Here is a 26902-nt window from a genome sequence, read left to right as displayed (position 1 = left end):
GCGACCGCCGCCCGGCCCGTCGCTCTCGCTGTCGTCGTCGTCGCTGTCCGGCGCCGCCGCCCCCTCCACGCCCTCCTCGGCGAACCCGCCGTCCACCACGCCCTGCGCGCCCTCGTCAGCCTCGCCGGCGGCCGCCGCGGCGTCGGCGGCGCTGCTGGACCCCTCGTCCGCCTTCTTGAGCCGCTTGCGCGGCGCGCCGTCCGGCTTGCCCTTGTCCTTCTTGGACGACGCCTTGCCCTTGCCCAGCACGCGCTTCACCTTCTCGCTTTCGGGGTGCGCGAGCGACGGCAGGTTGTCGTCGCCGTCCGAGTCGGAGTCGTCGCCAAAGATGGCGGCGTGGAGCGACCGCTTCTTTGACTCCTCGGTCTCCTCCTCCTCCGCCGCCGCCTCCGGCTCCGGCTCGGCCGCCGCCGGCGCCGGCTCGTCGGCCGCCGGCGCCGGCTCCTCAGCAGGCTCAGCGGGCGGCGCTTCTTCCATGGAAGCAGGTCGTTTTTCTTCATTGCATGGCAATGAAGAAAAACGCACGCTTGGTTGCGGACACGAGCCCAAGAAAGAATTTAAACAAAACAACTCTCTGAGAGCAGACAGGCTCGACACAGGTGCGAACTGGCGCGTGCTAGTACTATCACAGGCACACGCAAGAAAGAAAGAAAAGACTGCCGCATAGGGCATGGCGCCGCTCGCGAAACGAACTCGTCGCGGATCACAGGCGTCCGAGTTTATAAAATGAACTCGGGGGCACGGGACGCGGCACAAACGGGGCACAAACGCCAGGCTACAAAGACGGGCAGGCACGTAGTGACGCAGGGGAGTCTAGGCGACGGCGGCGTCCTCCGACGCCGCGGTGAGCCTGAGCTCGGTCGCAATCTCTTCCGCCGCCGCGAGCTGCAGCGCGACTGACATGCGCTGGGCCTCCACCGACAGCCACGACCGCGTCGACCAGCTCGCCTCGTCCTCGTGCTGCCGCTTCGAGAGCTTGTTGCGCACCTTGTCCTTCATCTGGTAGAACAGCCGCTTGACCGCGTTGCACCACCCGCCGAAGGTTTCGAACAGGTACATCTGCACGTCGGTGTCCGAGCGCGAGAGGGCGTGCGCGTAGTCCGCCTTCTTGTACGCCACGTAGCCGCCGCCGTCGCTCGGCCTGAAGTCGCCGTCCCCGACAGCGCCGCGCTGCTCGAGGCCGAAGACGTCCGCGCTCGTCCGCTCGTGCCGGGCTCGGTGTTGCCGAGGCCGACGAAAGCGCCTCGCTGGCCGACGTCCTCCGGGTTGGAGGAGAGCGTGTCCTTGAACTTGACGTCGCCGACGAGGCGCGAGCGCGTCCGAGCGCCTCGTGTTGATCCCAGCCGTCCACAAAAACAGCACGACTGGCTACGAGCTCGTACAAGGGCGTGACCTACCACCGCAGCAAAAAAGAAGTTCGAGGCAAAGGTGCGAGATGGCGGCAAGAGTGTCTACCTCGGCCTTTTTGACACCGCCGAAGAGGCGGCCACCGCCTGCGCTCGCTCGGAGTACGGCCGCGCCGACGCCGCAAAGCTGCTGCAGCCTCGCACTGCTCCCACTGCCGCTGGCGCTGAGGCGATACGGCAGGCGGAGAGGGAGGGCCTGACTCTGGCTACGAGCAGCAACAGCAACAGCGGCTACAAAGGCGTGACCTTCAAGCCGAAGAAGCAAGGCAGCAAGAAGTACGAGCTGGCGGTGAGGGTTGGCAGCAAGGGTCTTCCTCGGTTACTTCGCCACCGCCGAGCAGGCGGCGCTCTTCTACGCCCGCAGGGAGGCGGGCAGGGACACCAGCGACCGCGCCGCCGCCACCGCCGCCGCCACCCGTGCCTTCCACTGCCGCTGGCACTGAGGCAGTCCGGCAGGCGGGGAGGGAGGGCCTCGCCCTGGCCAGCAGCAGCAGCAGCAAGAGTGGCTACAAAGGCGTGGCCTTCTACCCGAAGGCGCGAGGCCGCAAGAAGTACAAGCTGCAGGTGAGGGTTGGCGGCAAGAGGCTCTCCCTCGGCTACTCGCCACCGCCGAGGAGGCGGCACTGGCGCGTGCGCAGCACCGTTGGGAGACGACCGTCCGCCTGCTCGAGCCGCAGCAAGCACCGTGTGCGAGGAGATGGAGGTGGAGGCCGGCGCCGCAGCAAGGGTGGCGCCAGCTCCAGCAGCCGAGGAGCGCCGAGAGTGCGCCATTTGCTTGGACGGCCTCAGCTCACACCCCGAGGCGCGCCTGCAGCCACGCGACCCGAACGGCTGGGGCGCCACACACTGCTGCAAGAGCCTCTTCCACTACCGCTGCCTGCACACTTGGCTCAGCGACGACAGCGAGGTCGAGACGAGCCGCGGGATGGAGCCGATCAACACGGCCTGCCCGGGCTGCCGAGGCTTCGTGTCGAAGTCGGCGTCGCGGATGCTACAATAGAGCGGCCGCATGTGTTTTTCGACCCGCAGACACACAGAGGCGCCGAGTCTCTTTTTTAGTCGGTTCAAGCTAGTTTTGTTCGCAAGGAAGAAGGTCTGGGTCCGAAATTCTTTTGTTCCCGTGGTGTATCTGTATTATTGCCAGTGCGCGCCAGTCCCGTGCCCAGTGTTGTGCGAGGGAGTTTAGTTGTAAAATTCTTCGCGGGGGCGCCTGAAATTCTTTTGTTCGTTGAGCTTGCCAGCGGCGAGGGCGGTCGAGTGCACGGAGCTAAGTGCCTTGCCGTCCTCGCGGGAGTCGCTTAGGCGGCTCCAGTGGTGTACCTGTGTTAGTGCCAGTGCGCGCCAGTCCCGTGCCCAGTGTTGTGCGAGTACAGATAATTTTTTTTGTTGTGAGAGTTGCCTTTTTGAATTCTTTTGTTCGTCGGTTGGTCTCGCGGGGGGGGCGTTTCGCGCCGTTGGTCGGTGGCCTGTGCTGGTGGCGGCTGGCTCGCTGTGCTTCGCTGCGTACCCACCACCTTCATGCCCTCCGACGAGCCCGCCGCGGCCGTGCGAGGCATCGTCTTTCGTCCGCAGCGCTACACGTTGGAGGCGCTGCACCAGGACGAGCCGCGGCCACCGCAGCGGCACGAGGACGGCCGGCTGACCTACGCCTTTCGCGGCGGCGAGTCGCTGGTGCTTCGCCGACTGCTGGAGGACCACGGCTACCTCCCGTCGCCGACGGCCGACGCGGACCTCGTCTGGTCGAGCGGCCACGTCGGTCCCGAGACGCTGCTCTCGCTGCCCCGGCACGCAAAGGTGAACCACTTCCCTCGGTCGGGAGTGATCACGCGGAAGGACCTGCTCGTCCGGACGATCGCGATGCTGCGCGCGCGGTGCGGACGCGCCGCGTACGAGTACCTGCCCCTCTCTTTTGTGCTCCCCGCCGACGCTGCCGCTTGCACAGCCGCGATGGGCCGCGACGGCGGCGCGACTTGGATTGCAAAGCCGATCGCGTCGAGCCAGGGCCGCGGCATCTCGCTGCTGGGCAGCTCGGCCAAGCTGCCGGTGGGGGAGGACTGCGTGGTCTCTCGCTACGTGGCGCGGCCCCTCCTGATCGACGGGTGCGAGATTGCCCGAGATTGGCCGAGATGTGGCCCGAGATGTGGCCCGAGATGGCCGAGCTGCCGCGAGATGACGCGAGATGGCGCGAGAGATTGCCCGAGATGTGGCCGAGATGGCCCGATACTGCCCTCCTGATCGACGGGTGCGAGAGAGCCCGAGATAGCCCGAGATAGCCCGAGATGGCGCGAGATGGCCCGAGATGGCGCAGAGATGGCCCTAGAATGCCGTCCCGATCGACGGTAAGCAGCCATAAGACCCTTCTCGGAACCGTCCCCGCAGGTACAAGTTCGACCTCCGCCTGTACGTCGCCGTCTCGTCCTTCGAGCCGCTGCGCGCGTGCGCCTCATCGAGGAGGGGAGCGGCGAAAGAAGAGAGGAGCGGCGGAGGCACGAGGCCGGCAGCTGAGAGTAGGTATGTCTTCGAGGAGGGCCTCTGCCGCTTGATTAACGAGTAATTCGCTCTGAATTCACGATTAATTCAGGTATGTCTTCGAGGAGGGCCTCTGCCGCTTCTCGACGGCGCGCTACTCCGACCCAGCGGACGGGGGCTCGGCGGCGGACGCGGACGTGTTTGCCCACCTCACAAACTACTCCATCAACAAGCGGTCCTCCCACTTCGTGCCGAACGCCGACGCGGCCGACGACGGCTTCGGCTCAAAGTGGTCTTAATTAGCTCTTAATTAGCTCTTGATTAGCTCTTGATTAGCTCTTGATTAGCTCTTAATTCGCTCTTAAGTAATGGTTAATCGACGGCGGCTTCGGCTCACAGTGGTCGCTCTCGGCGCTCGATTGCTCCTCCAGTAGCTCGAATGAGTGATGAATTTGTCATCAAGGTGGTACCTCTCAAGCACTATCTCGCGTGATCTCGAGTCATCTCGCGCCATCTCCAAAGGTGGTCCCTCTCGGCGCTCAAGCGCTGCCTCGCGCGCAACGGCGTCGACGTGGCCGCGCTGTGGCGTCGGGTGGACGACTTGCTGCTGCGCACGCTGATCGCGGCCGAGCCGTCGGTGGCGGCGGCGGGGCGGCAGGTCGGCACCGCTGGCGGGCGCGCGTCGTGCTTTGAGCTCCTCGGCTTCGACGTCCTCATTGACGAGTGTCTCAAGCCCTGGCTGCTCGAGGTGAGCCTGGCTGGTGAATGAAATGCTGTCTGCTATAGCCGCAGCCACTCCCAGCTGCTCGGTGTGAACAGAGTTCGTACACCGAGCAGCAGGGAGCTCCGCAACTCGAGAGTTCACGCTATACCAGACAGAATGAAATGGCTGGAGTGAAGCGAGTGAAGTCACCACGCCCTCGGCTGCTCGAGGTGAACTTGTCGCCGTCGCTCGGCGCCGACACGCCGCTAGACCTCAAGGTGAAGAGCTGCCTGCTTGCCGACCTGCTCACGCTCGTCGCCCTCGCGCCGCACGACCGGGCCGCGGCGCGAGCGAAGGAGCGCACCTTGCGCGCCGCGGCGATCGAGCGCCTCTCGAGGGGCGAGCTCCCCATATCTCCCCATATCTCCCCATATCTCCCCATATCTCCCCATATCTCCGAGCGCCTCTCGCGGGGCGAGCCAACTCATCGCCGGCCCACGACACACGTCCACGACACGCCCACGACACGCCCACGACACGTCCACGACACGCCCACGACACGCCCACGACACGCCCACGACACGCCCACGACACGCCCACGACACGCCCACGACACGCCCACGACACGCCCACGACACGCCCACGACACGTCCACGACACGCCCACGACACGCCCACGACACGTCCACGACACGCCCACGACACGCCCACGACACGCCCACGACACGCCCACGACACGTCCACGACACGCCCACGACATGTCCACGACATGTCCACGACATGTCCACGACATGTCCACGACACGTCCACGACACGTCCACGACACGCCCACGACACGCCCACGACACGTCCACGACACGCCCACGACACGCCCACGACACGCCCACGACACGCCCACGACATGCCCACGACATGCCCACGACACGCCCACGACATGTCCACGACATGTCCACGACATGTCCACGACATGTCCACGACATGTCCACGACATGTCCATGTCTGCCAGGCGAGCCAACTCATCGCCGGCACAAGGGCGCCTCCGACGCGGGCAGAGGCCGCACTCCGCTGCGCCGCGCCCTTCGCACGCTCGACGCCGAGGCAAGGCGCGCCGGCGGCTTCCGGCGCCTCTTCCCGCTCGCCGGCGGCGGCGAGTACTTGCTGCTCTTCGCGCAGCACCGGCCTCTCAACGCCGCGCTCGTGCGAGAGCTCGACGCGAGGTGTGCGCGGGCGGCGCAGGCGGAGGACGAGGCGGAGGAGGAAGCCGCCGACGCCGAGGACGCCGCCGGTGGGGCGCAGGGGCGGGGCGGCACGGCGGGGGCGGGGCCGAGAGGGGCGGGGCCGGGCGGGGTGGAGGTGGCGAAGGTAGAGGCGGCCTTGGGCGGCACGGAGAAGGCTGGAGCTCAGCTGGGGGCGGGTGGCGCTGGGGCGGTGCACGGCGCCGCAGGCGGAGAGGCCGGAGGCGGAGAGGCCGCAGGCGGAGAGGCCGCAGGCGGAGAGGCCGGAGGCAGCAGGGCCGAGCAGCAGCCGGCCCCTCAGCCGGCGGGTACTTCGATCCCACCCTCCCCTACCCCACAGTACCCGAACCCACCCAGCCCCCTCACCCGGCGCGGCCTCGCAGCGCCGCCTGCGCGGCCCTCGGGCGACTGTCCAGCCCGGCCCAGCCAGCCCCGAGCCAGCCGCTGCGGAGCTCGCGAGCTGTCGCCGGGTCCCGGCCTCAGTCCGCCTTCCCCGCCTTGAGCGCCGCGGGCTCTGCGAGGAGAGCCGCCGCCACCTTGCGCCCCGCGACCGCTGCGAGAGCATCGTCGTGGGGCAGAGAACGACGGGCGAGGCGCGAGAGGCCGCCGTCGTGAGCCTGTCAGCCGAGTGATCTCTCGTTAGAGCCGTAGTGTCGCTCAGCATGCTGTCCCTCTGCGTGTTCTGTGCTGGTGGGTAAAGGAATTGGAATCAATACGTTATGGGCCCGTTGCGGCTCCGGGTCCGGCACGCGTTTGATTCACAATTGAGAGACCAATGAGAAGACTCTATGTACTGTGAGAGGACGTTCGTATATATGTGAAGTTGTGACTCACATACGGGTCCGGTTTATCGGGGGGAAATTGAAGAAAAACTCGAAAAGAGCACACACAAGCCGAGCCGCTAGCATTCAGCGCAAGCAAGATGCGTGGCGCAGCTGCGCCGCATGAATGCAGCCGGCCATTGAGAGGAAGGGGGCGAAACTTCATGCTTGCTGCCCGAGATTGCTTCGGCTGTGATGAAGGACACGAGGAAGGGGACAACGCTGTGCAGCACACGAAAGGAAGGCATGCGCTCGTCGCGCGTCCGGAATCGGAAAATCGAGGCACCGCAGATGGCCGTGCAGACAAAGTATGCTACTGCGAGCCGCTTGCGTGAGGAAGGGAGGGCAGCGGGTGGCAGCGCTCCGAAGAAGGATCCGCCAATTCCACATAGCAAAATTATGTAACGCCCAGCCTCCGCCAACTTGTCGAGCTCACTAGTCAGCACCGCCGGCGAACGGACCACGGCGTTTACCAGACGCAGAGTCGGGCCGCAGACGAGCAGCAGCGTCATCGCGCTCGCGAAAAGGCGAGGCGAGACCCGTGCAAGGGCCCGATTGGCGGCGATCATCACTGCGAAGCCAGTGGCAGTGAAGAAAAAATCCGGACTCCACTTGGGGAGCTCGGCCATAATCGCGGCGCACAGCATCAGGAGGGCGAGCGAGACCTGCATCGGTGCGGACGCACCCAGACGCGCCGGCAGCGGCCACGAGCGCGGGGCAAAGACCAGCGGCACCGGCGTGGCCGGCGGTGAGGGCGGCAAAGAGGAGCAGTCGGGCCTCGCCACCGCGGCAGTGGCAGCCTCTGCGGTGGCGGCCCGCCGCCGCTTACCGCTCTCCTCTGCCTCGCCGCGACCCTCCTCGCACAGCTCACTGTCGAGGCAGTCGAGGTCGTGGCAGTCGAGGTCGTGGGTCGTTGACCGCGGGGAGGCAAAGGAAGACGGCTCTGACGAAGGCGGCGTGTCAGGAGGCGGAGAGCTCGCTGACCTCGCGCCGATAACGATAACGGCCGCGGACGACGCCGTCGGCCGCCTCTTCTTGCCGCTGGCCTTCCGAGGCTTTCTGCGCTGCTTGTTTTCTGCTGGCACCAGCGTCCCGTGGCTTATGTACATGTGCAAGCACTCTTTGCCCTGCGCGCCGGGCAAGGTAATCCACTGCTCTGGCAGTTCGTCCCAGGTCTGCGGCCCACACTGCTGCGACAGCTCTTCCGAGCTTGCAAACGCCGCTGCAGACATCTCCGCTTCGACCGCGGCAAACGGCCAGCCAAGCACGCTGCCTTCGAGCCCAAGGACGGCTGAGCCTGGAGTTTCGTTTGGAGGCGGCGCTTTGAAGATGGCAAACCTACAGCAACACGCCAACGTCAGGGTGTGAAGAGGCTATCTCGCAGTGTATTCGGAGCACTGCGCGGACACTCCGGCTACGAATACAATGAAAACAGCCGAATACGTGTCTCCTTGAGCGATATTTGGAATACAGAGATCTGTACTCAGCCTTTAGGATGGCAAACCGGGGCCCAGGGCAGCGCATCGTCTGGTTGCAAACCCGATAGGGTGGGAGCTGAAGCTCGCGAGGAGCGCTCCACGGCCCGTTGGACGCCTTGTTATCAAGGATGGCGGTCGGCGGCAGCACGCGGACGCGCTCCACCGGCACCAGCAACCCGTGGCGCTGGCAGCTCGCACAGAACTTGGTAAAGACGCCACTGCTGCTGAGGGGCTGCTCAGATCCTAGGACGGTCGGCGGGGGGAACGTGCGTGTCATGAGGCTGCGTCATTGGCTCTGAGGTATCACACGCCACTCCGAGCCCGTGTGGTGCTAGTAGGTGCATACTAGCCTCGCCTCGATGGCATTCCCTCCCAGTGAGCTCCGCCCCCCAGCACTCGTAGCATTCATCCATGCTCAGCGCCGCACGTGCAGGCGGCCCGGCGAAGTTTGCTGGTATCGGCGCTGAACTCTGTAAAATCGGCGACGGGAGATAGATAGAGGTACATAGACGAACTTTTTCTCCCAGTAAGCTAAAAGTACACTACGTTTGAGCATAATGGGAGGGAGAGAGTGTAGCTTACCCAGGAAGTTTCGCTGTCTTCGCGGACCACCTAAATAAAACCAGAGCAGGGGAGGGGGGGGGGGAGAAGAGAGTTCTTTCGAAGAGTTCTTGTGTGTGAGAGACTTCTTGTGTGTGTGTGTGTGTGTGTGTGTGTGTGTGTGTGTGTGTGTGTGTGTGTGTGTGTGTGTGTGTGTGTGTGTGTGTGTGTGTGTGTGTGTGTGTGTGTGTGTGTGTGTGTGTGTGTGTGTGTGTGTGTTTTGCCTGGCGAGAGATGGGCGAAGCCCGAAGCACGGGCACGCACCAAACAGAGGCGGCAAGCGCGCCCTACCCGCTCGCAGGGCGTGCTCACTCAGAGCGCACATATAGGCACTATGGATAGACTATGCAACGTAACTTGGGGTTCGGGAGCACACTAGGGTAAGGGAGAGAGTGCGCAAAGTAAGTGACCTCAGGAGGCGCACAGAGCGTGGCACCACAGCAAGCCTCCCTCTTCTCACGCGGGTTGATAGCCCCGTCCGTTGCGTCGCCGGTTACTGCAATCACCGAGTGGCAATCACCGAGTGGCGAGGTGGCCACCGGTGCGGCCAGCTTCGAGGAGCAGGTTCGCTTTCCCAACGCTTGGGAAGACGTAGATGACGTAAAGCACCGAGGCGACAGATCCAAAGATGATGGCAACGCACACCACCACCGCAATCGAAAGCTCGCCCTCCGCGATGAGGGCGACGGTTGCCAGTGCGTCGAGGCCCGCCGCGATGAGGAGAAGGAGGAGGCTCGCCCAGATGGCGTTGTGGCTCGAGTGGCGGGGGTTGCGGAGCCTACAAACAAAGGTGAGTGTGGTGAGCGGGAGGCGCTCTCTTGTGCGAAGGCAGCCCGGCCGGCAGCGGCCTGAAAAAGAAGCTGTCCATCTCAGCTGCGAGGGCAATGCGCAGCCGCATTCGGGTCGCCTCGGGCAGATCCAGTTCCTCGCATAGCGCCATGTCCTTGCACTTTGAGAGTCGAGCGTAGTTTCCCTGGAGCATGCCGAAAACAGTTGCGAACGCGCTGAAGGCAAGCGCCAAGAGAAAGCAGAGGAATTTGCCATAGAAGAGTGTCAGGTAACGAGTCCGCATGTTCACCTGCTCTGCGGTGTCTACGGCCTCTAAAACGTCCGCATCGGCCATCCCCAGAAGGCAGTCGAGTGCGAGGGAGAAGGTGATGGCCGAAACGAGGGCAAGGCATTCGGCAGACTCACCGAGCTGTACCAGGCGTTCCAGACCGACGCGTGGCGGAATGTGCATTTTGCTGCACCGAGCTCCTGAAGCTGCACTTGCACCAAGCTCCTCAAATCTTTGATGCAGGGTGGCTGAGGAGGATGAGCGGAGCGCGGGAGCGGAGCCGCCGTCGCCGTCGCTGCTCGGTGGAGACTCCTGTCGAAGCGAGAATAGCGTGAAGAGCGCCTGCATCGCACTGGGCGTCTGCATCGCACTGGGTGACGCAGCAGGACGCAGGGTGTGAAGACTCCCTCGCACAACACTGGGCACGGGACTGGCGGCACTGGCACTAACACAATACGGTACTGGCGAGAGAGAGACGTGAGATACCGCCTATCGCTGTGAATGTGAACCACGCTCTGTCGAGCGGGCTGCGAGCGAGCGGGAGCTCGGTACTCGAGTAGGAAAGAGATGTAGGACCTGCCTTAGGTCCGCCTCCCACACCCTCACTCACTGTGAGTGAGTGAGTGAGTGTGTGCGCGCACACACAAACAACTTCAACCTGCTGCTCCACGAGACGTTCGGCGGCGGCTTCTCGCCCACCGCCGTTCTCAAACTACGCCGCCTCGCGCGCAAAGCCGCGCGCGGCAGCGTTGACCGCACGGCCTACTCGCCCAAGTACTCGCTCTCTTTTATGTCCCACCATGCAGAGCGCATCTCTCTCTCTGTTGTGCGAGGCGTGAACCGCGCCATTCGCTCTCACCTGGCAACCCTCTGCACCAACTACTGGGGCGAGTACATCGACGGCACGGACAATGACGACGAGGTGTCATTCGACGCAGTCTGGGTGCGCGCGGTTGGATCACCGGGGCTGCTGCTGTCCTGGCTTTGGCAGGCGCCGTGTCGCCATTGTCGATGACGACCTGGCGGGCGAGCATGCGGGCTGGTGGTCGCTTTTCAAGGTGAGTGCACAGCGCGGGCGCTCACCAGGGCACTACTTCTTCAAATACGTGCTGATCCCGCAGGGCACGCACGGCTACGGCAAGCGCGGCTGCGCTGGCCGCGGCTGGGAATATGAGGGCGAGGTGCACAGCAGCAACGCGATTGCACAGCTGGACGGTTTGGTCGGCCACATGCTCGAAGAGGACTACGACGAGGACTTCAACCATTTGCACACATCGGCATCATGTGCGACGGGACGATGTACGCCGGGCGGGGCAACACCGCATGATCCTCTGCGTCTCGGCTCACTGACCGAATAGCGCACGCCTGCTGCGCGGCGCGCCTTAGAGTTGGCCTGCTCGGGTTTCGAGTAGCAAATGTTGACGGTGACCACTCGCGCTGGCGCTGGGTTTCTGTTGTAGTGTAGGGCCTACGTGCGGTAGGCGGTAGCCCAGTCTGCAGTTTTGAGCCACGAGCCACTACCAATACGCTATTGAACCCCCAACGCGTCACGTCCGCACGTCGTCGCTCGCCGCCTCGCTCGCCGTGCGCTCCCTCGGCCCTTGGGTCGCCGGCTTCGCGCGGCCCCTTGCCCGGGTGTGCTACACGGTCGCGCGGCGCGCCCAGCCTCATCACAAGTCGACGTTCCACAGATCGACCGCGGCCCGGGGGCTGGCAAAAGTGGTGGCAGTCTACGAAAAAGTCGAGCGGTGCACCGCTCTACCTCGGCGCGGGGATGGCGCTCGTGGCCAAGCCCGGAGATTGCGCCCGAGACGGTCCCGAGATGATTGAGTTTGAGATCGCGCCAGGCTGATTCAGCCCCGGGCAAGAGCGGTTCTTCTTAACGTGCGTGTGCGAGAGACTTCTTGGTAAAATTCTTGCGGTCGGCGAGAAGCTATCGCGGCGTGGGAAGAAGGCGGTGGCGAAGGAGGCGGGCGAGGTGGTATCACGCGAGGAAGGCGAGGCGATTTATCGCGCGACGCTCGAGTCGCTGTTGGCGTCCACCGGGTGGACGCCGCGCGCCGCGGAGGAGATGGCGCGCGAGCAGCAGCGTGCGCATGTTCGGCAGATGCGCTGGGCAAGGGAGCACGGCCGGGCGGGGGGAGCCGGTCCGGTGCTTTGACGCGGAGGAGTACGACGAAGGCGACGACGCTTTCGACGCGCTCTTCGACGGGGGCTCGGGGCACGGGTGGGATTCCTCTTCGGGGGGCGGCGCCTTCTTCTAGGCGCCCACTTGACCCAACATAGAGGCGTTGTGGGCCTAGCTTTTGGCATATATAAATTCTTCCGGTGTTGTGCGAGAGATAATATGGCAGGTTTTAAGCCGTTTTAAGCCTAGGGGGCCCTAAGGGACAGTTACGACAGTCATGCTCACCGCCACGTTCGCCGGCCTCGCGTTCGACAAAAAACACATGTTTAACATGGGTTTTTTAGAGAGAAATGCAGCATGCGCGGCGGGGAGGCCGTGTTCATTGAGGGGTTCTACTTTGACAAGGGGAAGGCCAGCGGCGCCAACACATCCTAAACTACATGAGGGCGGCGCGGCGGCACACTCAGGGGTCCGGAACACCCCCCCCCCCCCCACACAGAGCTCTCTGCTGCTGGGGGGGTCAGACCCCCCCCCCCTCCCCCTCCCCTCCCCTCCCCTCCCCTCCCCTTCGCCGCCACCAAAGGAAAACGGTCGGCCGCCATCCGAAAAGGGGGTCCGGCACCAGGCTGGACTGGGAGAGCTCGAGCGCGTCGAGCTCCGGCGCTGCCTCCTCGCCGAGGGCGGCGGCCAGCGCGTTGCAGCCCTCGTCGCCAATCTGGAAGTTGCCTTCGAGATAAGGCCACCTGAGCCGCGGCGCTGCCCCCTCCTTTCGCTTGCCGAGGGCAGCAGCCAGCGCCTTGCAGCCCTCGTCGCCAATCTGGTTGAAGCCGAGCTCGAGCGTCTCGAGCCGCGGCGCTGCCCCCTCCTTGCCGAGGGCGGCGGCCAGCGCCTTGCAGCTCTCGTCGCCAATCTGGTTGAAGCCGAGCTCGAGCGTCTCGAGCCGCGGCGCTGCCCCCTCCTTGCCGAGGGCGGTGGCCAGCGCCTTGCAGCCCTCGTCGCCGATCTTGTTGAAGCGGAGATGGAGATTCTCGAGCCGCGGCACTGCCCCCTCCTTGCCGAGGGCGGCGGCCAGCGCCTTGCAGCCCTCGTCGCCAACCTGAGAGTTGCCTTCGAGATAGAGCTGCTCGAGCCGCGGCACTGCCCCCTCCTTGCCGAGGGCGGCGGCCAGCGCCTCGAAGCCCTCGTCACCGATCTTGTTGTCGCCGAGATCGAGCTCCTCGAGCCGCGGCACTGCCCCGCTCGCGAGGACCTCCGCCAGCTGCGCCGCCTCCGCGTTGCCCCATCCGAGTCCGCGGTAGTCCAGCTTGGTCGCCTTGCCAAACTGCTCCTCGAAGGCGGCCTCGTACAGCTGCTTCACCAGCGGCTTGTCGTCCTTGCCGTTGGTGAAGCTCTTCGTCTCCAGCTCCGCCGCGAACGCAGAGGGCAGCAGCGGAGGGCGCCGGCCGCCACCCTTGGTGCATTCGTGTCGGAGGCTGTAGTAGTCGTACTCCTCGCCGTCGCGCATCAAGCCGAGGTCGAGCGAGAGGGCGCCGGCCTTGGTCAGGCTCGACCAGGCGCTCTCGGTGGCGCACCAGCCGCGGTCAACGTACTTGGCCACGTTGGTGCCCTCTGCCTGGTCCTCCGTCTCGTGGCCGTCCGGGAAGGAGGTCAGCCGCAGCACGGTCGTCTGCGGGTGGGAGTAGAGCGTGCCGAGGCAGCCCTCTGGCTCCAACGTGGACACGCCCATAGCTGGGGACACTACTAGGTCACGCATGGCATCAGAAGTTTTATCTCTGGGCCCCGAAAGGCATCTCTAGCAGCGTCGTTACGCATGCGCCCTCCCCTCCTGGGCGCATACGCCTCACGTCTCGACAGAGCATAAGCCCTTGGCGTGTGACGAGACGAGTTCTTCGCCATCGCAGCGAGCAGCAAGCCACTCTCCGCAGCAGCCGGAGGCATCGCCGCAGCACTGTCTGCGCCGCGGTCCCGCACCCGTCGACGAAGCTCCCCCCGCGGAAGACCGCGCGTAGCGACGCCTTGACGATCGAGATGAGCGCGCTTGAAGCTCGCCCACCTACTGCCCCTGAGAGTTGGTTACCGAGTGGGATCAGCTCCCCCCCTTGGGATCGAAGCCGCCACACCTCGCACCCAACATCCCAGGCAGGATCAGAGAAAGACTCCGCACCGGACACCGCCCGGGCACAGACCCCCTACCCGCCCAGGACCGGGTGCGCTTCTGGGGAGATAAAATTCTTCCGGTCTGGCGCAGCTCAGAGAATGCTCGCTCGCTACCTGGTGCTCACCTGCGCAGCGTGCGGCCACGCGCTCCGGCTTCCGCAGCCTCCTGTAGGCCGCCGCCAGGCGCTGAGCTTCGTCCTCGGTGCGGCCGCCTTCGGTGGCGGTGGCTCCGGCGCGTTCGCCGATGAGGCCCCGATGACGCCCGCCGAGTGCAAGGCGAGCTGCTTCAAGGAGTGCAACACAGTCGCGCCCGGGAACAAGTCGTACTGCGCGAACCAGTGTGATAGCTTCTGCGACGCCTCGGGCGCGGCCGCGGCCGACAAGCCCGCCGATCTGCCCGACGTCAGCAAAGACTTGGGAATCTTCGGCGACAGCGGCGTGGGCTACAGCAAAGGATTTGAGGACCTGTTTGCGACGGCGTTCGGAGCCAAGCGGCAGTCGAAGAAGATCAACGAGGCGAACGTCGGCGAATTCGCCAGCGAGGTGGGCGAGGCGTTTAGGACAGCGGTGTCGGGAGCCGAGAAGTAAACTGCGGCCGCACATCGCCGCAGAACGTCTCAAGCAGGTACAGTAGCACGACCCGCGTCCAGTGTAATACGGCGGAGCATAGAAGTGTTCTACGGACGTGCATATTCTCACTGCCATCTCGCTCACCGGAGCCTCGGACTCCACAGAGCCGCGGCGCGCTCACACCAGGAGCGCGCGCACCTGGCGTGTGGCGACGCCGCCCGCCGCCTTGCGGCTCGGATGCTCCTCGCGCCGACTTCCCGCCGCCCCGCTGGCCCCTGGGGGTGGAGACGAGACACGCCACACATGCAGTCGGCGCAAGTGCGACTCGACTTAATATTACCGCGCACGGGCGCGAGAGCGACGTATCACAGCTCATCCTTGCCCACAAGCGCCACGTCGCACGTGCACTTGTGGATGCGATCGAGATCTGGGTACTTAGCAGCGGCTTGGTTCCCATGCTGCACGAGCGCAGCCTGCAGGTGGCCCGTGTGTGTCGCCGTACCCTGATGCGCGGTGGCTGTTCACAACCGCAGCAATAGTCTCGATTCCGGCGTCGTCCAGATGTCCCAGCATCGTAAATAAATAAATAAAACAGAGGAGATGGGTAAAAAGGAAGAACAGGTCCCCGCCCTGCGGTCTTTGTGCAGGGTTCTTTGTGGGTGTGGTCGGCGACTAGCCGGGGTCGTCCTCCCGATGGGGGACTAGCGTCGTACCGGTATCGGCGCTGTTTATTAAATGAACTCGGGGGCACAGGACGCGGCACAAACGGGGTACACCAAAAGGCACGGGCTGTCTGCACGGCGTTCACTCGAACGCCATGCACATGGCGCGGAGCAGCCCCGGGTTGGTGTCGAACCCGAGCGGGTCCTCCTCCCAATCCCGGCGCCCACCCTCCGCGTCGTCCTGCTCATCGTGCGGCGTCGAGCACCCTGCCGAGGCACAGGATCGTCCCCTTGGGAACGCCTGCCCCTCGCGCGCGCGGGAACTCTCCCTGCACCGCCATCACGGCGCTGTGGGTGGTGTTTCGACACCGATATCGTCAAGGCTCAAAGTCCCGGATTTTTCGCCTTTTTCCTTTTTCGCCGCCCGGCGGCGCCAAGCCGGCGGGCGCCCGGTTTGGGCGCTTACCGCGCGGTGCTGGCTGTTCGCTCCAACCAGAGTGCCGCCCCTCGGCCTCAGTCGCCACATGGCCGCCAACCGGCATCCCGAGTCCGAGCCGGCTCTACCCGCGTCGGAGTCCTCCCTCGCCAGTGTCGTCGGGAGCAACTTGGCTGCGGCTGTATCCATCGCCGCTCAAGCGGGAGCTCGCATCGACGACGTGAACGAGGTGTTTTTCGAAGTGCTGACCAGGATCGAGGAGATATCTACCCTCAATGCAATCCTTGATCTCGTCGAGTCTGTCTTTTTGCGCGCCCTTTTCCACGAGCTCAAGCACATCTCGCACCAGGTCTATTACCATGACACGGACGACGCAAGCAAGGTTGCTCACTTCCAGAATGCCTGCGCCCTGGTTGAAGAGTACGCGCCGCAGGCCAAGCAGCTCGAGGTGGCAGTCCTTATTTCCACCTCGCACCAGTACCACCTGTCCTACGTGAGCAGCCCCAAGAAGGACCTGCTCAGGCGGTGGCACTGCTGCCTACGGGACCTGATCGCCCGCACTCCTCTGGGCGAGCTTCTGCACCACCCAGCTGCACGCTTGCCTCGTGTCCGGTGGAGGCTCCGCGTCGGATTTTTTGGCATCGACAAGCTTCAGAAATTCAGCAGCGTCTACCGCGATAGAATGAACGTCATTCAGGGCCTCGACAGCAGGCGCTTTGAGACGTTTCTCATCGTGTCTGCCCAGTACGCTGCCTCGCCGCCTCGCGACCTTGCTGGGGCAGATTTGCTATGGGGCTCCGTCGATCATGTGGTCGGTTGCGATGTGCACGATCTGCGCGCCGTGCTGACGCAGGTCGGCGAGCTGCACCTCGACGTCCTCGTCTACCCAGAGATCGGGATGCACCCACTGACCTGCCTGACAGCCTACGCGCGGCTAGCTCCAGTGCAAGTCACCACCTGGGGCCACTCGCTCACCTCCGGCATCCCGACGGTCGACTACTATTTCTCGAGCGCGTGGTACGAGCCCACAGATGCGGAGGCGAACTACTCGGAGACGCTCGTGCAAATGCGCAGTCTATGCACGTCGTACCCTGACCTCAGCATCAAGCACCGTGTGCGCAAAGGGGGCGCCGACTTCACCTCCACCCTGGAGGTCCTGCCGCCGCCGCCCACAAAGCTCGTCTGCTGCATGCAGACAAGCTGCAAGGTCAACCTGCACTTTCTGCGGCGCACAATGCCTCGGATCCTCGATGGCGCTCCAGACGCGGTCTTCCTATTCATGCGCGAGCACTTTGCTTCTGCGACGCGCGACGCCATCTCTGAGGCACTAGCAGGCCAGGTCCTCTTTCTGCCGACGCTGCTGTTCGGCACCTTCCGCACCGTCATTGCCCGCTCGACAATCTTGCTCGACCTCCACCCGTTTGGAGGCTGCAACACGGCGCTCGACAGCTTCCTTGAGGGGCGTATCATCGTCACACTGCCTGGCTCCGAGCTGCCGGGCCGCTTCACGCAGGGGTTCTACCGCCGCATGGGCGTGGTCGACCCCATCGCGTCCACCGAGGATGAGTACGTCGACCTCGCGGTGCGCTTCCTCAACGACAGCAAGGAGCGCCGGCGCGTCGAGCGGCTGATTGAAAAGCGCCGCAGCGTGCTATTCAACGACCAGGCCAGCGTCGCGGAGTGGGAGGACACCCTGCTGCTCGTCTCGCGGCCGTGGGTGACGCTGATGCGGCGCAAGGGCGGCGACAGAGCAGGAGAGGACAAGCGCGCGTGCGCGGGATGGTTGCCTCGCTTGGAGTTTCGTGGGTGTTTTGGTTGCGTCTGTACTGTGTGAAGTTTGTCACGTTTGACACAAAAAGGCGATACGCCTGCTCTCGTCTCCCTCACTCGACAATGTCATTCTCCCTGACGTACGTCGTCCTCTCAACGTCCGAGAGCGCCGGTGTGGTTTGATTTTGGGAAGAGAATGGCCGGTCGAGGGGCCGCAGCGGCTGCGGCTCGGACGCTGACGCCCGGCGCACCGACGAGCGGAGCGCCTCGAGCAGCGCGGCCTCTTCCTCGGTCAGCCCGATGGCGGCCTCGGACGACTTTGCCTCCGACGCGAGTGCGGCGAGCGCCTGGCTGCGGGCGCGCTCATCCTCGCGCGGCGGCGGCGGCGGCAGCAACGGCGGGCGCCGCGGCGGCTGCCGCGGCGGCTGCGGCTGCCGCTGCGGGTGCGTGTGCGTGTGCGTGTGCGGTGGCGGCGGCGGCGGCGGCGGCGGCGGCGGCGGCGGCGGCGGCGGCGGCGGCGGCGGCGGCGGCGGCGGTGGCGGCGGCGGCGGCGGCGGCGGCGTAGGCGGTGGCGGCGGCGGCGTTCGGTCTGTTGAGGCGGACGCGCGGCTCTTGGGGGCGACCGGAGGGGTCTGGCGCCCTGCCGCCTCCGCAGCGCGCTCCGCAGCTCCCTCCCTCCGCGCGCCTGGGGGAGGGTTCGGCCAGGTACACTTCTCCACACGCACACAGGAGGTTGTGGGGCAAGGGCTAGGCAATCCCTCGCGACTCCACGTCCGGTGTGTCCGCGCGCCTGCCGTCTAGGAAGTGTCTAGGAAGTGTCTCGGAAGCCCGGTGTGTCCGCGCGCCTGCCGCCTCCAGCGCCGCGTTGTCGCGCGAGAATGGGTCGACAGCGCCCGATCGTCCGTCTGCGGAAGGTCGGCGCAACGTCTCCTCACCAAACGCAGCGGGGCGGTGCTCATAGCTCATCTCGGGCAATCTCGGGTAATCTCGGGTCATCTCGACCTGCAGTACCCCAACGCTGTCGCCGCAGGTCGACTAGCAAGCCGTGCTCCGCCACCTGCCCGAGATTACCCGAGATTACCCGAGATTACCCGAGATTTCCCGAGACTAGCAAGCCGTGCTCCGCCACCTGCCCGAGATTACCCGAGATTACCCGAGATTACCCGAGATTTCCCGAGACTAGCAAGCCGTGCTCCGCCACCTGCCCGAGATTACCCGAGATTACCCGAGATTACCCGAGATTTCCCGAGACTAGCAAGCCGTGCTCCGCCACCTGCCCGAGATTACCCGAGATTACCCGAGATTACCCGAGATTTCCCGAGACTAGCAAGCCGTGCTCCGCCACCTGCCCGAGATTACCCGAGATTACCCGAGATTGCCCGAGATTGCCCGAGACTAGCAAGCCGTGCTCCGCCACCTGCTCGACCAGCTCGGGTAATCTCGGGTAATCTCGGGTAATCTCGCGTAATCTCGGGTCATCTCCGCCACCTGCTCGACCAGCTCGGTGGCCTGCTCACAGCTGCAGCTGTGAAGAGACGCTGCTCACACCCACAACCGCCGGCGGTGGACAGCTCGGCGGCCTGCTGCCGCTGTCCCCCGCGCTGGAGGCCGGCGACGTGCTCGACGATGAGCCTCACCTGTGAGTTGTCTCGAGGTCTCGAGGTCTCGAGGTCTCGAGGTCTCGAGGTCTCGAGGTCTCGAGGTCTCGAGGTCTCGACGATGAGCCTCACCTGTGAGTTGGAGAAAAAAAGAAAAAGTCTCCCGCTCGCCGACAACTTGTCACTGGCAGGGGGGACGCTCGACGAGGAGCCGCGCCCGCTCGTCGGTCAGTAATCTCGGGTAATCTCGGGTAATCTCGACGAGGAGCCGCGCCCGCTCGTCGGTCAGTAATCTCGGGTAATCTCGGGTAATCTCGACGAGGAGCCGCGCCCGCTCGTCGGTCAGCGACGCCTAAGGCACAGGTGCAGGTCAACCAGCCCATGGGGAGGATCCCTTGGAGACGTCTCCGACATCTCGACGGCGCGGTGCGCCTACAAGAGATGACACGCGCCTCCAGAAGAAGAAAGGCAGCGCGGTCCTCGTCGTCGGCGAGGGAACGCCTCCCGCGCCGCAGCCTCCCTCCTTCCGTCTGACGCCTCCCTCGCCGCCTTCCCCTCCCTCGCCGCCGCAGCCTCCCTCGCCGCCGCCGCCTCCCTCGCCGCCACAGCCTCCCTCACCGCCACAGCCTCCCTCGCCGCTGCCTCCTTCGCCGCCGCCGCCTTCCCCTCCCTCGCCTTCCCCTCCCTCGCCGCCGCATCCCTCGCCTCCGCATCCCTCGCACCCTCCCCCCTCGCCGCCCCCGCACCCCAGACGGCGTGTGCAGACCCTCCAGCCTCCTCCTCCCCCTCCGCCTCCGCCTCCTCCGCCTCCTCCGCCTCCTCGTCGCCGTCCTCGAGCCTCCGGTACCTGCCAAACAAGGAAACCTCGCCTCCGCAACTCCCGACCTGCTCGTCGCCGTCCGACAGCACTCCAGTGTGTACCCCGTCCCCCCGCGCCGTCCCCCAGCGCCGCCCGCCGCCGCCGCGCGGCCCGCCGCCGCCGCGCCGCCCGCCGCCGCCGCCGCGCCGCCCGCCGCCGCCTCGCCGGTCGCGCCGCCTCCGAAGAATGCTTGCCTGAGTGCGGAAGCGTCGGCCCGCGGCCCGCCGCCCGTCGGCGCGAAGAAGGCGCCTGCTCATGGCTGGACGTGTCGTGGACGTGTCGTGGACGTGTCCGCCGTTTCGGCGCGGAAGAGGGCGCCAGAGATGAGGGGGATGGCCTGCGGGGGAAGGGGAAGGTGAGCTTCGCCACACACACACACGAGGGTGGTGGGGCAACGGTGGGGCAAAAGGGCCGGGCAACCCTCGCGACCCCCCGCCCGGACAGGCAAGCAGCAGGCCTTGCCTTCAGAGTGCAGCTCCCAGTGCAAGTGGGCGAGCGGGCTTGCGGGCGAGGGGTGGCCTTGAGCGGAAAAGTGCTCTCGACCACCTCGATGCGAGATCAGCCGAGATTAGCCGAGATTGGCGGAGATCGAGCGGAGGCGTGCTCTCGACCACCTCGATGCGGCGCGCCATCATGCGGTGCAGCCCTGCGGCAGGAAAAAAAGAAAAACAAAGCCGCCTCAGCTGCGGCCCCCCCACTCGAGTAGTGTCCGCCGGCCAGACGGCACCGTGCGCTCGCCGGCGTGAGCTAGCAGAGGCTACGCCGAGTGCGCGCTGCCCTAGGGTGCCGGCGTGCCAGTGTGCTAGAGTGCGACGACGTGGTAGCGTGACAGTGCGCGGCAGACCGTACAGCAGCGCCGTCAGTAGGAGCGGGGTCGACCAGTATCCGGTGTGGTGCAAGTAAAAGTAGGCGAGCGCCGTGAGCATCAGCGCCTGGCCGGCACACCTCGGCTGTCACCTCGGCTGTATCTCGGCTGTATCTCGGCTGTACCTCGGCTGTCACCTCGGCTGTACCTCGGCTGTATCTCGGCTGCACCTCGGCTGTACCTCGGCTGTATCTCGGCTGTACCTCGGCTGTATCTCGGCTAGGCTGAGCATCCGCGCCCGGATACCTCACTCACTCATCTGAGGACACTGCTTCGGTGTGATAGTGCTAGCGGTGGGCGGTGGCTAGAAGAGCGGATAGTGCAGCAGCCAGGGAAGGGGCGGCGGCGAAATCGCCTGCACGCAGCGGCTGAAGAGCCGCGACGCGAGCTCAAACTCGAGGAGGATGCCGTCGACCGCCGTGTTCATCGACCCGTCCGGCCCGCGCAGCGCGAGGCCCGGGCCGAGCATCGCGATTGTCGTCGTCCCGAGCACGATCGTCAGCGCGAGCGACATGGTGCACGTGAGCCCAGTCACGTACAACACGCGGGCGAACCAGTGGGCCTCCTGGTAGTAGTCGCGCTTCGTGTAAAGGAAGCTGAAGTAGGCGAGCCCTCCGATTATTGCGGCCACAAAACCGACCTGGCGGCAGTTCTGCACGTACAGCTCGAGCTCCGTCTCGCGGATCGCCAGCAGCTTCACCTTGGTCTGGTTCTCCAGCCGATGCTTGTCAGCGATGAGCATGTACGTCGGCCCGCCTGTCGCTCGCCCGGCGTCGAGCCTGCAGGATCCGCGAGAGCCAGCAGCGCCCCGCTTGTTAAACAAAAGAACTCTGTCTGACAACGGATCGCGAGTAACGGGTTTGGCCCATGCGCGTGCTCTTCCTCTTGCTCGCCGCGCGCTCGGGAGCCGGAGTGGCGGGGTCGGAGCTGCTGCAACGGCGCGAGTGGCCGCGAGGGGTGGTGCTGGGGCTCTCCAGAGAACGAGGCCACGGCGCGGCGCTCGCGGCGGCGCACGGGGCAGCTTTGAGCAGTGCAGCGCCTCAACAGCAGCTTCAAGCAGTGCAGCGCAACGCCAGCTACCTCTCCAGAGCTGCGCGGCGGCTGGCGGGCCTGTGGGAAAGTGCCGGGCCGCGTGCTCGGAACGCACACTCGGCTCGCTTGCCGGTGGCCGAGTCAGTCTGGATGGCGAGAAGCGCCAAGGCCTTCCCTGCATTCTGGGCGCTGCCCAGCAGTGCGCAGTACTCTCGCTGCGCCGACGGGCGGCCTCGATGCGGATTGCCGCGAGTGGCGTGGTGGCCTCCATCGCCGGAATCAAGAACCCGTCGGGGAGGAAGCTGCTACGATTTGTGGGGAGGCGGGATCTCGCGGACCTAGCGGAAGCGATGGTCAAGGAGGTGCTACCTCACGTCGATCGCGAGGGCATGCAGGTCGGCATGAAGGGGAAGGACGGCAGCACAGTCGGGCTCAGCCTCATTGCGACTTTCCCAGAGGCGGAGGACCAACCATGGCATAGGGATGCGAACAGGAGGAACGTCCTCTCCGTCATTATAGCGCTGAACCGACGGCAGTTTCGCATCTTCGACCAAGAGCCCATCTGGCTCGAGCGGGGCGACGCCCTCGTCTTTGAGGCGGACAAGCTGTGCCACGGCGGGGCGGGCCTCGGACCAGGGGCGGACATGGCCGTCGCCCTCTTTGCGTACGTGGGCGACGTCAACGAGTCCGTCGTGACCACGAGCTTTGGGTGCACAGCGGCGCAGCGGGCGCGGGCGTTGACTGATGAGGAAATGTTTGCGGTGCTCGAGGAGTTCGCCGACGACGAAGAACAGACTATCGAGGAGTTCGCCGAGCACGCCGAATCGGACATGGAGGTGCTCGCCGAGCTCCACTGCCGCCTGCTCACCAGCGAGGGGGAGCTACGGCGGGTACTCCAGGCGAGAGATACAGCCATCGTCCTGCGAAGCCTTCGACGAGCAGTGACGATAGCCTCGACGGAGCAGATCCTCGTCGACCTAAAGGAGGGGAGATGGCCCGGTGAGGCGTCTCGACGTCGCTGTCGCCCTCCCCGTCCCCGCCGTCGCCCGTGCCCCGGTTCGCGTCATTGGTAGCGTTTCCGTTGCCCCCTCGTGCTCCGCCGTCGTCGCCCTCTCTGCTCGGGCCGTTCGCGATTTCGCTCCTCCTGCGTGTCGCCCCTCCGTCTCCTCCCCTGCCTTCGTCGTCATCGTCGCTGTCGCGAAAGCCCTCCGGTCCCTCGATTCCCTCGTCTATCCCCTCCGCTGCGTCGTCCCACACTCGCGCTGCGCCACTGTGAAATGGAACTAGCCCCACACGGTCCCGTTAGACTCATAACATGACTTCTCATCACACTCTCTCAAGCTAAGTCACACTCTCTCAGGCAATCTAAGGAGGCACTGGGGCGCATTCGCCCCGACCTTGGGCCGGGTCGCCGTCGCATACGATCCACAGGTTCTGACCCCAGGCTCCTTTGCCATCCGAGCTGTCGTACCTTGTAGCGGTCACGAATGTGCCCGATGAGGAACAGCGGATGTCGTCGTAATCGGCTGGGAGAAGATCCCGTCGTATCCTGCAGTTCAAGCAGTTGTAGAGTTCTCCCTGGTAGTTCTTGCAGGGGACCGTTTTCGGGGCGTGTTCAGAGTTGCAGCTTCCGGGCGCGGATGAGGCGTTTTGAGGCGTTTTGAGGCGTTTTGAGGCGCGCCTCCCCACGCCTATTTACGCCTCAAACGCCTACCCACACGCCTATCCGACGCCTAGGCGTACGCCTCCACGCATAGCCGTGTAACTTACGACGACCGGCGGGCATCTTTGCTTACACGACCACCGCCTTTCCAAGCGTGATGCAGCGCCGCTGCCATCCGTGCCTTGCCTTCTGCTGCGCCCGTGGGGCCGCAGACACAATCGTGGACGTACACTCCCCTCAGCCCGCCGCTGATCCCGACGGCGTTCAACTCACCGAGGGGAGCGGCAGAGAGGACCCCGGCCAAGGAGCAACATCCCTCGAGGCCCAAAAGGCGGCGGAAGGCAGCCCGGGAGGCGCGACGCCGGCGAGCGCACAGAGCTCCTGCCCAGCAGCGGCGACGACGGAAGCCACGGCTGCCGAGGCGACGGCAGCGGCAATCTCGACCACGCCCCAGCGGCCGCCCCACTTTGGGCCGGAGGCGCTGCTCGCCTCAATCGAGTGCGGCGCGATCGCCCCGCTGCGCGGCCGCTTTCTCGTCGAGTGGGCCGCGAGCGGGAAGCCGCTCCCACGCCGGCAGGACCTGCCGCCCGAAGCCTTCTTCCCGCTGGACGAGCTGCGCCGCCTCGTCGAGGCGCTGGGTGAGGACTGGGGCCTTCTCTTCGTCGCGCTCTCGTACCGCTGGCTGGCGAAGGACCACCCCGACCCGGAGCGCTTCCACCTGGAGACGTGGCGGCGGTGGCGCGGCTCTACCTGGACGGCGGGCCGGAGCGTCCAGGTGGAACGGGCGCGCTCAGCTCGCCGCTCGCCGGCGCCTTCGCAAGCGCGGGCCTCGGGGAGACAAACTTTGCCTTCTTCCAGGACTTCGCGTGCCTCTTCCAGAAGCCGCGCACGCCGGCGGAGGACGAGCTGTTCAAGCAGGGCCTCTCGCTGCTGGACGTCTGGTACGGGCACGAGCAGACGGTGTGCTGGCAGCAGTCGGAGCTGCCGCCCGGCTTTGCGGAGGAGATGGAGGCGCTCGGCCTTGCGAGGTCTTACGAGGAGAGCGGCTGGTGCTTTGTGGAGGCGGTGGTCTCGGCGGGGGTGAAGGTGGGGACGCGGCGGCTCGACCTCGGCAAGCGGACCGAGCTGGCGATGGGTTTTGCTTACGGCGACGGCGGCGACGGCGGCGTCCTCTGGCCTTCCCATATGAAGCTCGAGGGCGTGTGCGCGGCGCGGCGCCACCCGCCGCTGCAGCCCGACGAGGCCCGGCGGCTGCTCGTGACGGAGAAGAAGTTCACAACCGGCAAGGAGGACGTGGAGGTGGTGGACGCGCTATACCGCCGCTTCTTCGAGGGCGTTGCAGGCACGGCGACGGCTCTTGCCTTCAGCGGGCTCAAGTGGGGCCCTGCAGAAAGCAAGGCGTTGGCTGCCGTGCTGCCGCGGTTTGTGACGCTGGAGAGCCTCGACCTGTCGATGAACGAGCTGGGGGCGGAAGGAGCCACGGAACTCGCTGGGTACCTGCGCGTCAGCGCGTCGCTGACAGAGGTTCAGCTCGGCAGCAACCAGCTCAAGGACGAGGGTGTCACTGCCATCTGCAACGCGGTGAAGGATACTCGAGTATTCACTTCCCTCATTAGATTCTCTTTCGATGCAGCTGGGCTAGGCCATGAAGGCCAACTTGCCGTCGTCGGACAGGCCATGAAGGCCAACTTGCCGTCGTCGGACCCCGCCACAGCCGGGTCCTCACGGCGTAGCGCGCCGCCTCGCGAGTCGGTCATTGCGCGACGGAGCACGCCCGAGACCTTGCTGGGCGAGCGTCGCCGCCGGTCAAGCACGCGTCTGTCGCAAGAGTCTACCTTCGCCGGCCCATCGACCGCCAGGGAGGCCGCTGGGCGCCGTCGGCGCAGCAGGGTCGAGTCGCTCGAGGAGGCGACCCAGCAGGTAGTCGACAAGGCATTTGAGACGCTGATGATGCCTTCAATGCGCCTCGCCGCCGCGGGCGTCGCGTGCATCGTGGCGCCTCTGACGCTGCTGCTCCTTGCGCCTCTGACGCTGCTGCTGCTGCCGATTCTGGTGCCGCTCGGCCTGCTGCTGACCGCCGTGGGAGTCGCCCGCGCCGGTATCGTCGTCTCGATGGACGGGTCGAGGCAGCGCGCGCGCTCGCCGCGCTCGCCAGCCGACCGGTCGGGTCCGCAGGCGGAGGCAGCCTCGCGCTCGGAAGAGGCGTGTGCGACGCCGTCGTCCCGTCGCAAGCGGCGCGCGTCGTGGGGCTCGAGCAGCCGCGAGGGTCTGCCGCTCGACCGGCGCGCCTCGAGCGCCCAGGACCGGCCGTATCTCCCCATATCTCCCCATATCTCCCCATATCTCCCCATATCTCCCCATAAATCGAGCGCCCAGGATCGGCCGCCCGAACTGTCCCCGAACCTTCCGACGGCGATCGCTCTCTCAGCCGCCTCTGTCCCTGTCCCTGTGCCCGTGCCAGGACCTCACCAGCGGCGCAGTGCTCGACGGTTCGCTGTCGACGCTCAACTCGCTGACGGCGCAGCGCGGCGGCTCGCTGGTGCGGCAGGCGGGCGGCTTGTCCGAGGGACCAATAGCCTCCCACCCACCTCGCTTGAAGCCTCCCGGACCCTTCCCTCACCGCACTGCCTTCTCGGACCCTTCCCTCACCGCACTGCCTTCTCGGACCCTTCCCTCACCGCACTGCGTGAAGCTTCTCGGACCCTTCCCTCACCCAGCAGGTTGGCGAGCCGACCCGCGACAACACACCACACACCACAAACGATCCTCCCCCGGTGTGTCTTCGACTACAACTCTCTCAACTCTCCCGACAGGTCGGCGACCCCATATCTCCCCATATCTCCCCATATCTCCCCATATCTCCCCATATCTCCCCATATCTCCCCATATCTCCCCGTATCTCCCCGTATCTCCCCATATCTCCCCATATCTCCCGACAGGTTGGCGAGCTGCTCCGCGACAATGTCGCCCGCGCGACGCACGAGCTGCGCACTGAAGTGGAGGAGCAGCTCGCGGCGCTGCAGGCGCACACGCCACCGCCCACCGCCACCGCCACCGCCACCGCCACCGCCCACCGCCCACCGCCCACCGCCACCGCCCACCGCCACCGCCACCGCCCACCGCCACCGCCACCGCCACCGCCACCGCCACCGCCCACCGCCCGTATACCGCCCATGCCAACCTCCCACCGCGACCGCCCGCGACACGTCCACGACACGACACGCCCACGACACGCCCACGAAACACGCCCACGACACGCCCACGACACGCCCACGACACGCCCACGACACGTCCACGACACGTCCGCGACACGTCCACAGTCCCATTGGGCAATTGGGAGGGTGAGAGGACGCACCTTCCCCCTACAATAGTGGGTCGGGTGCGATCTCGGGCG

General features: G+C 65.6%; 8 protein-coding genes across 8 annotated transcripts in view; 5 read left to right on the top strand and 3 right to left on the bottom strand.

Moving 5' to 3' along the window:
* The window catches only part of EMIHUDRAFT_117909 (hypothetical protein), a gene marked incomplete at both ends in the record, with an annotated part of 3740 nt that extends 3263 nt beyond the window's left edge, over positions 1–477 (bottom strand). Inside the window, one exon of the mRNA XM_005772060.1 lies at positions 6–477. Within this exon, the coding sequence (XP_005772117.1) occupies positions 6–477 (472 nt within the window). The remainder of the gene's footprint in view (positions 1–5) is intronic.
* A 958-nt stretch (positions 478–1435) lies between these two features.
* EMIHUDRAFT_242732 (hypothetical protein) lies at positions 1436–2783 on the top strand (the record flags this gene model as incomplete). Its single annotated transcript, XM_005772059.1, has 6 exons — positions 1436–1447; positions 1510–1695; positions 1851–1970; positions 2101–2381; positions 2466–2505; positions 2736–2783. The coding sequence occupies 6 exons, from the start codon at positions 1436–1438 to the stop codon at positions 2781–2783; spliced, it is 687 nt and encodes a 228-aa protein (XP_005772116.1).
* Positions 2784–2924: 141 nt separating this feature from the next.
* Positions 2925–4644, top strand: EMIHUDRAFT_117907 (hypothetical protein; the record flags this gene model as incomplete). The annotated part of the gene is made up of 4 exons (XM_005772058.1): positions 2925–3505; positions 3786–3842; positions 3988–4164; positions 4398–4644. 4 exons carry the CDS (start codon positions 2925–2927, stop codon positions 4642–4644), a joined length of 1062 nt encoding a protein of 353 aa, XP_005772115.1.
* A 9508-nt stretch (positions 4645–14152) lies between these two features.
* EMIHUDRAFT_242726 (hypothetical protein) lies at positions 14153–14641 on the top strand (the record flags this gene model as incomplete). Its single annotated transcript, XM_005772057.1, has 1 exon — positions 14153–14641. One exon carries the CDS (start codon positions 14153–14155, stop codon positions 14639–14641), a length of 489 nt encoding a protein of 162 aa, XP_005772114.1.
* Positions 14642–15809: 1168 nt separating this feature from the next.
* On the top strand, positions 15810–17555 carry EMIHUDRAFT_117904 (hypothetical protein; the record flags this gene model as incomplete). The annotated part of the gene is made up of 1 exon (XM_005772056.1): positions 15810–17555. One exon carries the CDS (start codon positions 15810–15812, stop codon positions 17553–17555), a length of 1746 nt encoding a protein of 581 aa, XP_005772113.1.
* On the bottom strand, positions 17550–19090 carry EMIHUDRAFT_458695 (hypothetical protein; the record flags this gene model as incomplete). Its single annotated transcript, XM_005772055.1, has 6 exons — positions 17550–17838; positions 18115–18176; positions 18337–18396; positions 18494–18554; positions 18986–19000; positions 19072–19090. Coding segments are annotated over 6 exons (451 nt in total), but the record flags the coding sequence as incomplete, so codon positions are not given.
* A 2027-nt stretch (positions 19091–21117) lies between these two features.
* On the bottom strand, positions 21118–21555 carry EMIHUDRAFT_242720 (hypothetical protein; the record flags this gene model as incomplete). Its single annotated transcript, XM_005772054.1, has 1 exon — positions 21118–21555. The coding sequence occupies one exon, from the start codon at positions 21553–21555 to the stop codon at positions 21118–21120; it is 438 nt and encodes a 145-aa protein (XP_005772111.1).
* Positions 21556–22081: 526 nt separating this feature from the next.
* On the top strand, positions 22082–26532 carry EMIHUDRAFT_470060 (hypothetical protein; the record flags this gene model as incomplete). The annotated part of the gene is made up of 5 exons (XM_005772053.1): positions 22082–22844; positions 23814–24283; positions 24367–25089; positions 25429–25956; positions 26448–26532. Coding segments are annotated over 5 exons (2568 nt in total), but the record flags the coding sequence as incomplete, so codon positions are not given.
* Positions 26533–26902: the final 370 nt, after the last annotated feature.

This window comes from Emiliania huxleyi, assembly GCF_000372725.1.
Source record: "Emiliania huxleyi CCMP1516 unplaced genomic scaffold EMIHUscaffold_367, whole genome shotgun sequence".
Lineage (NCBI taxonomy): Eukaryota > Haptophyta > Isochrysidales > Noelaerhabdaceae > Emiliania > Emiliania huxleyi.
This window is presented reverse-complemented; position numbering and strand designations above follow the sequence as displayed.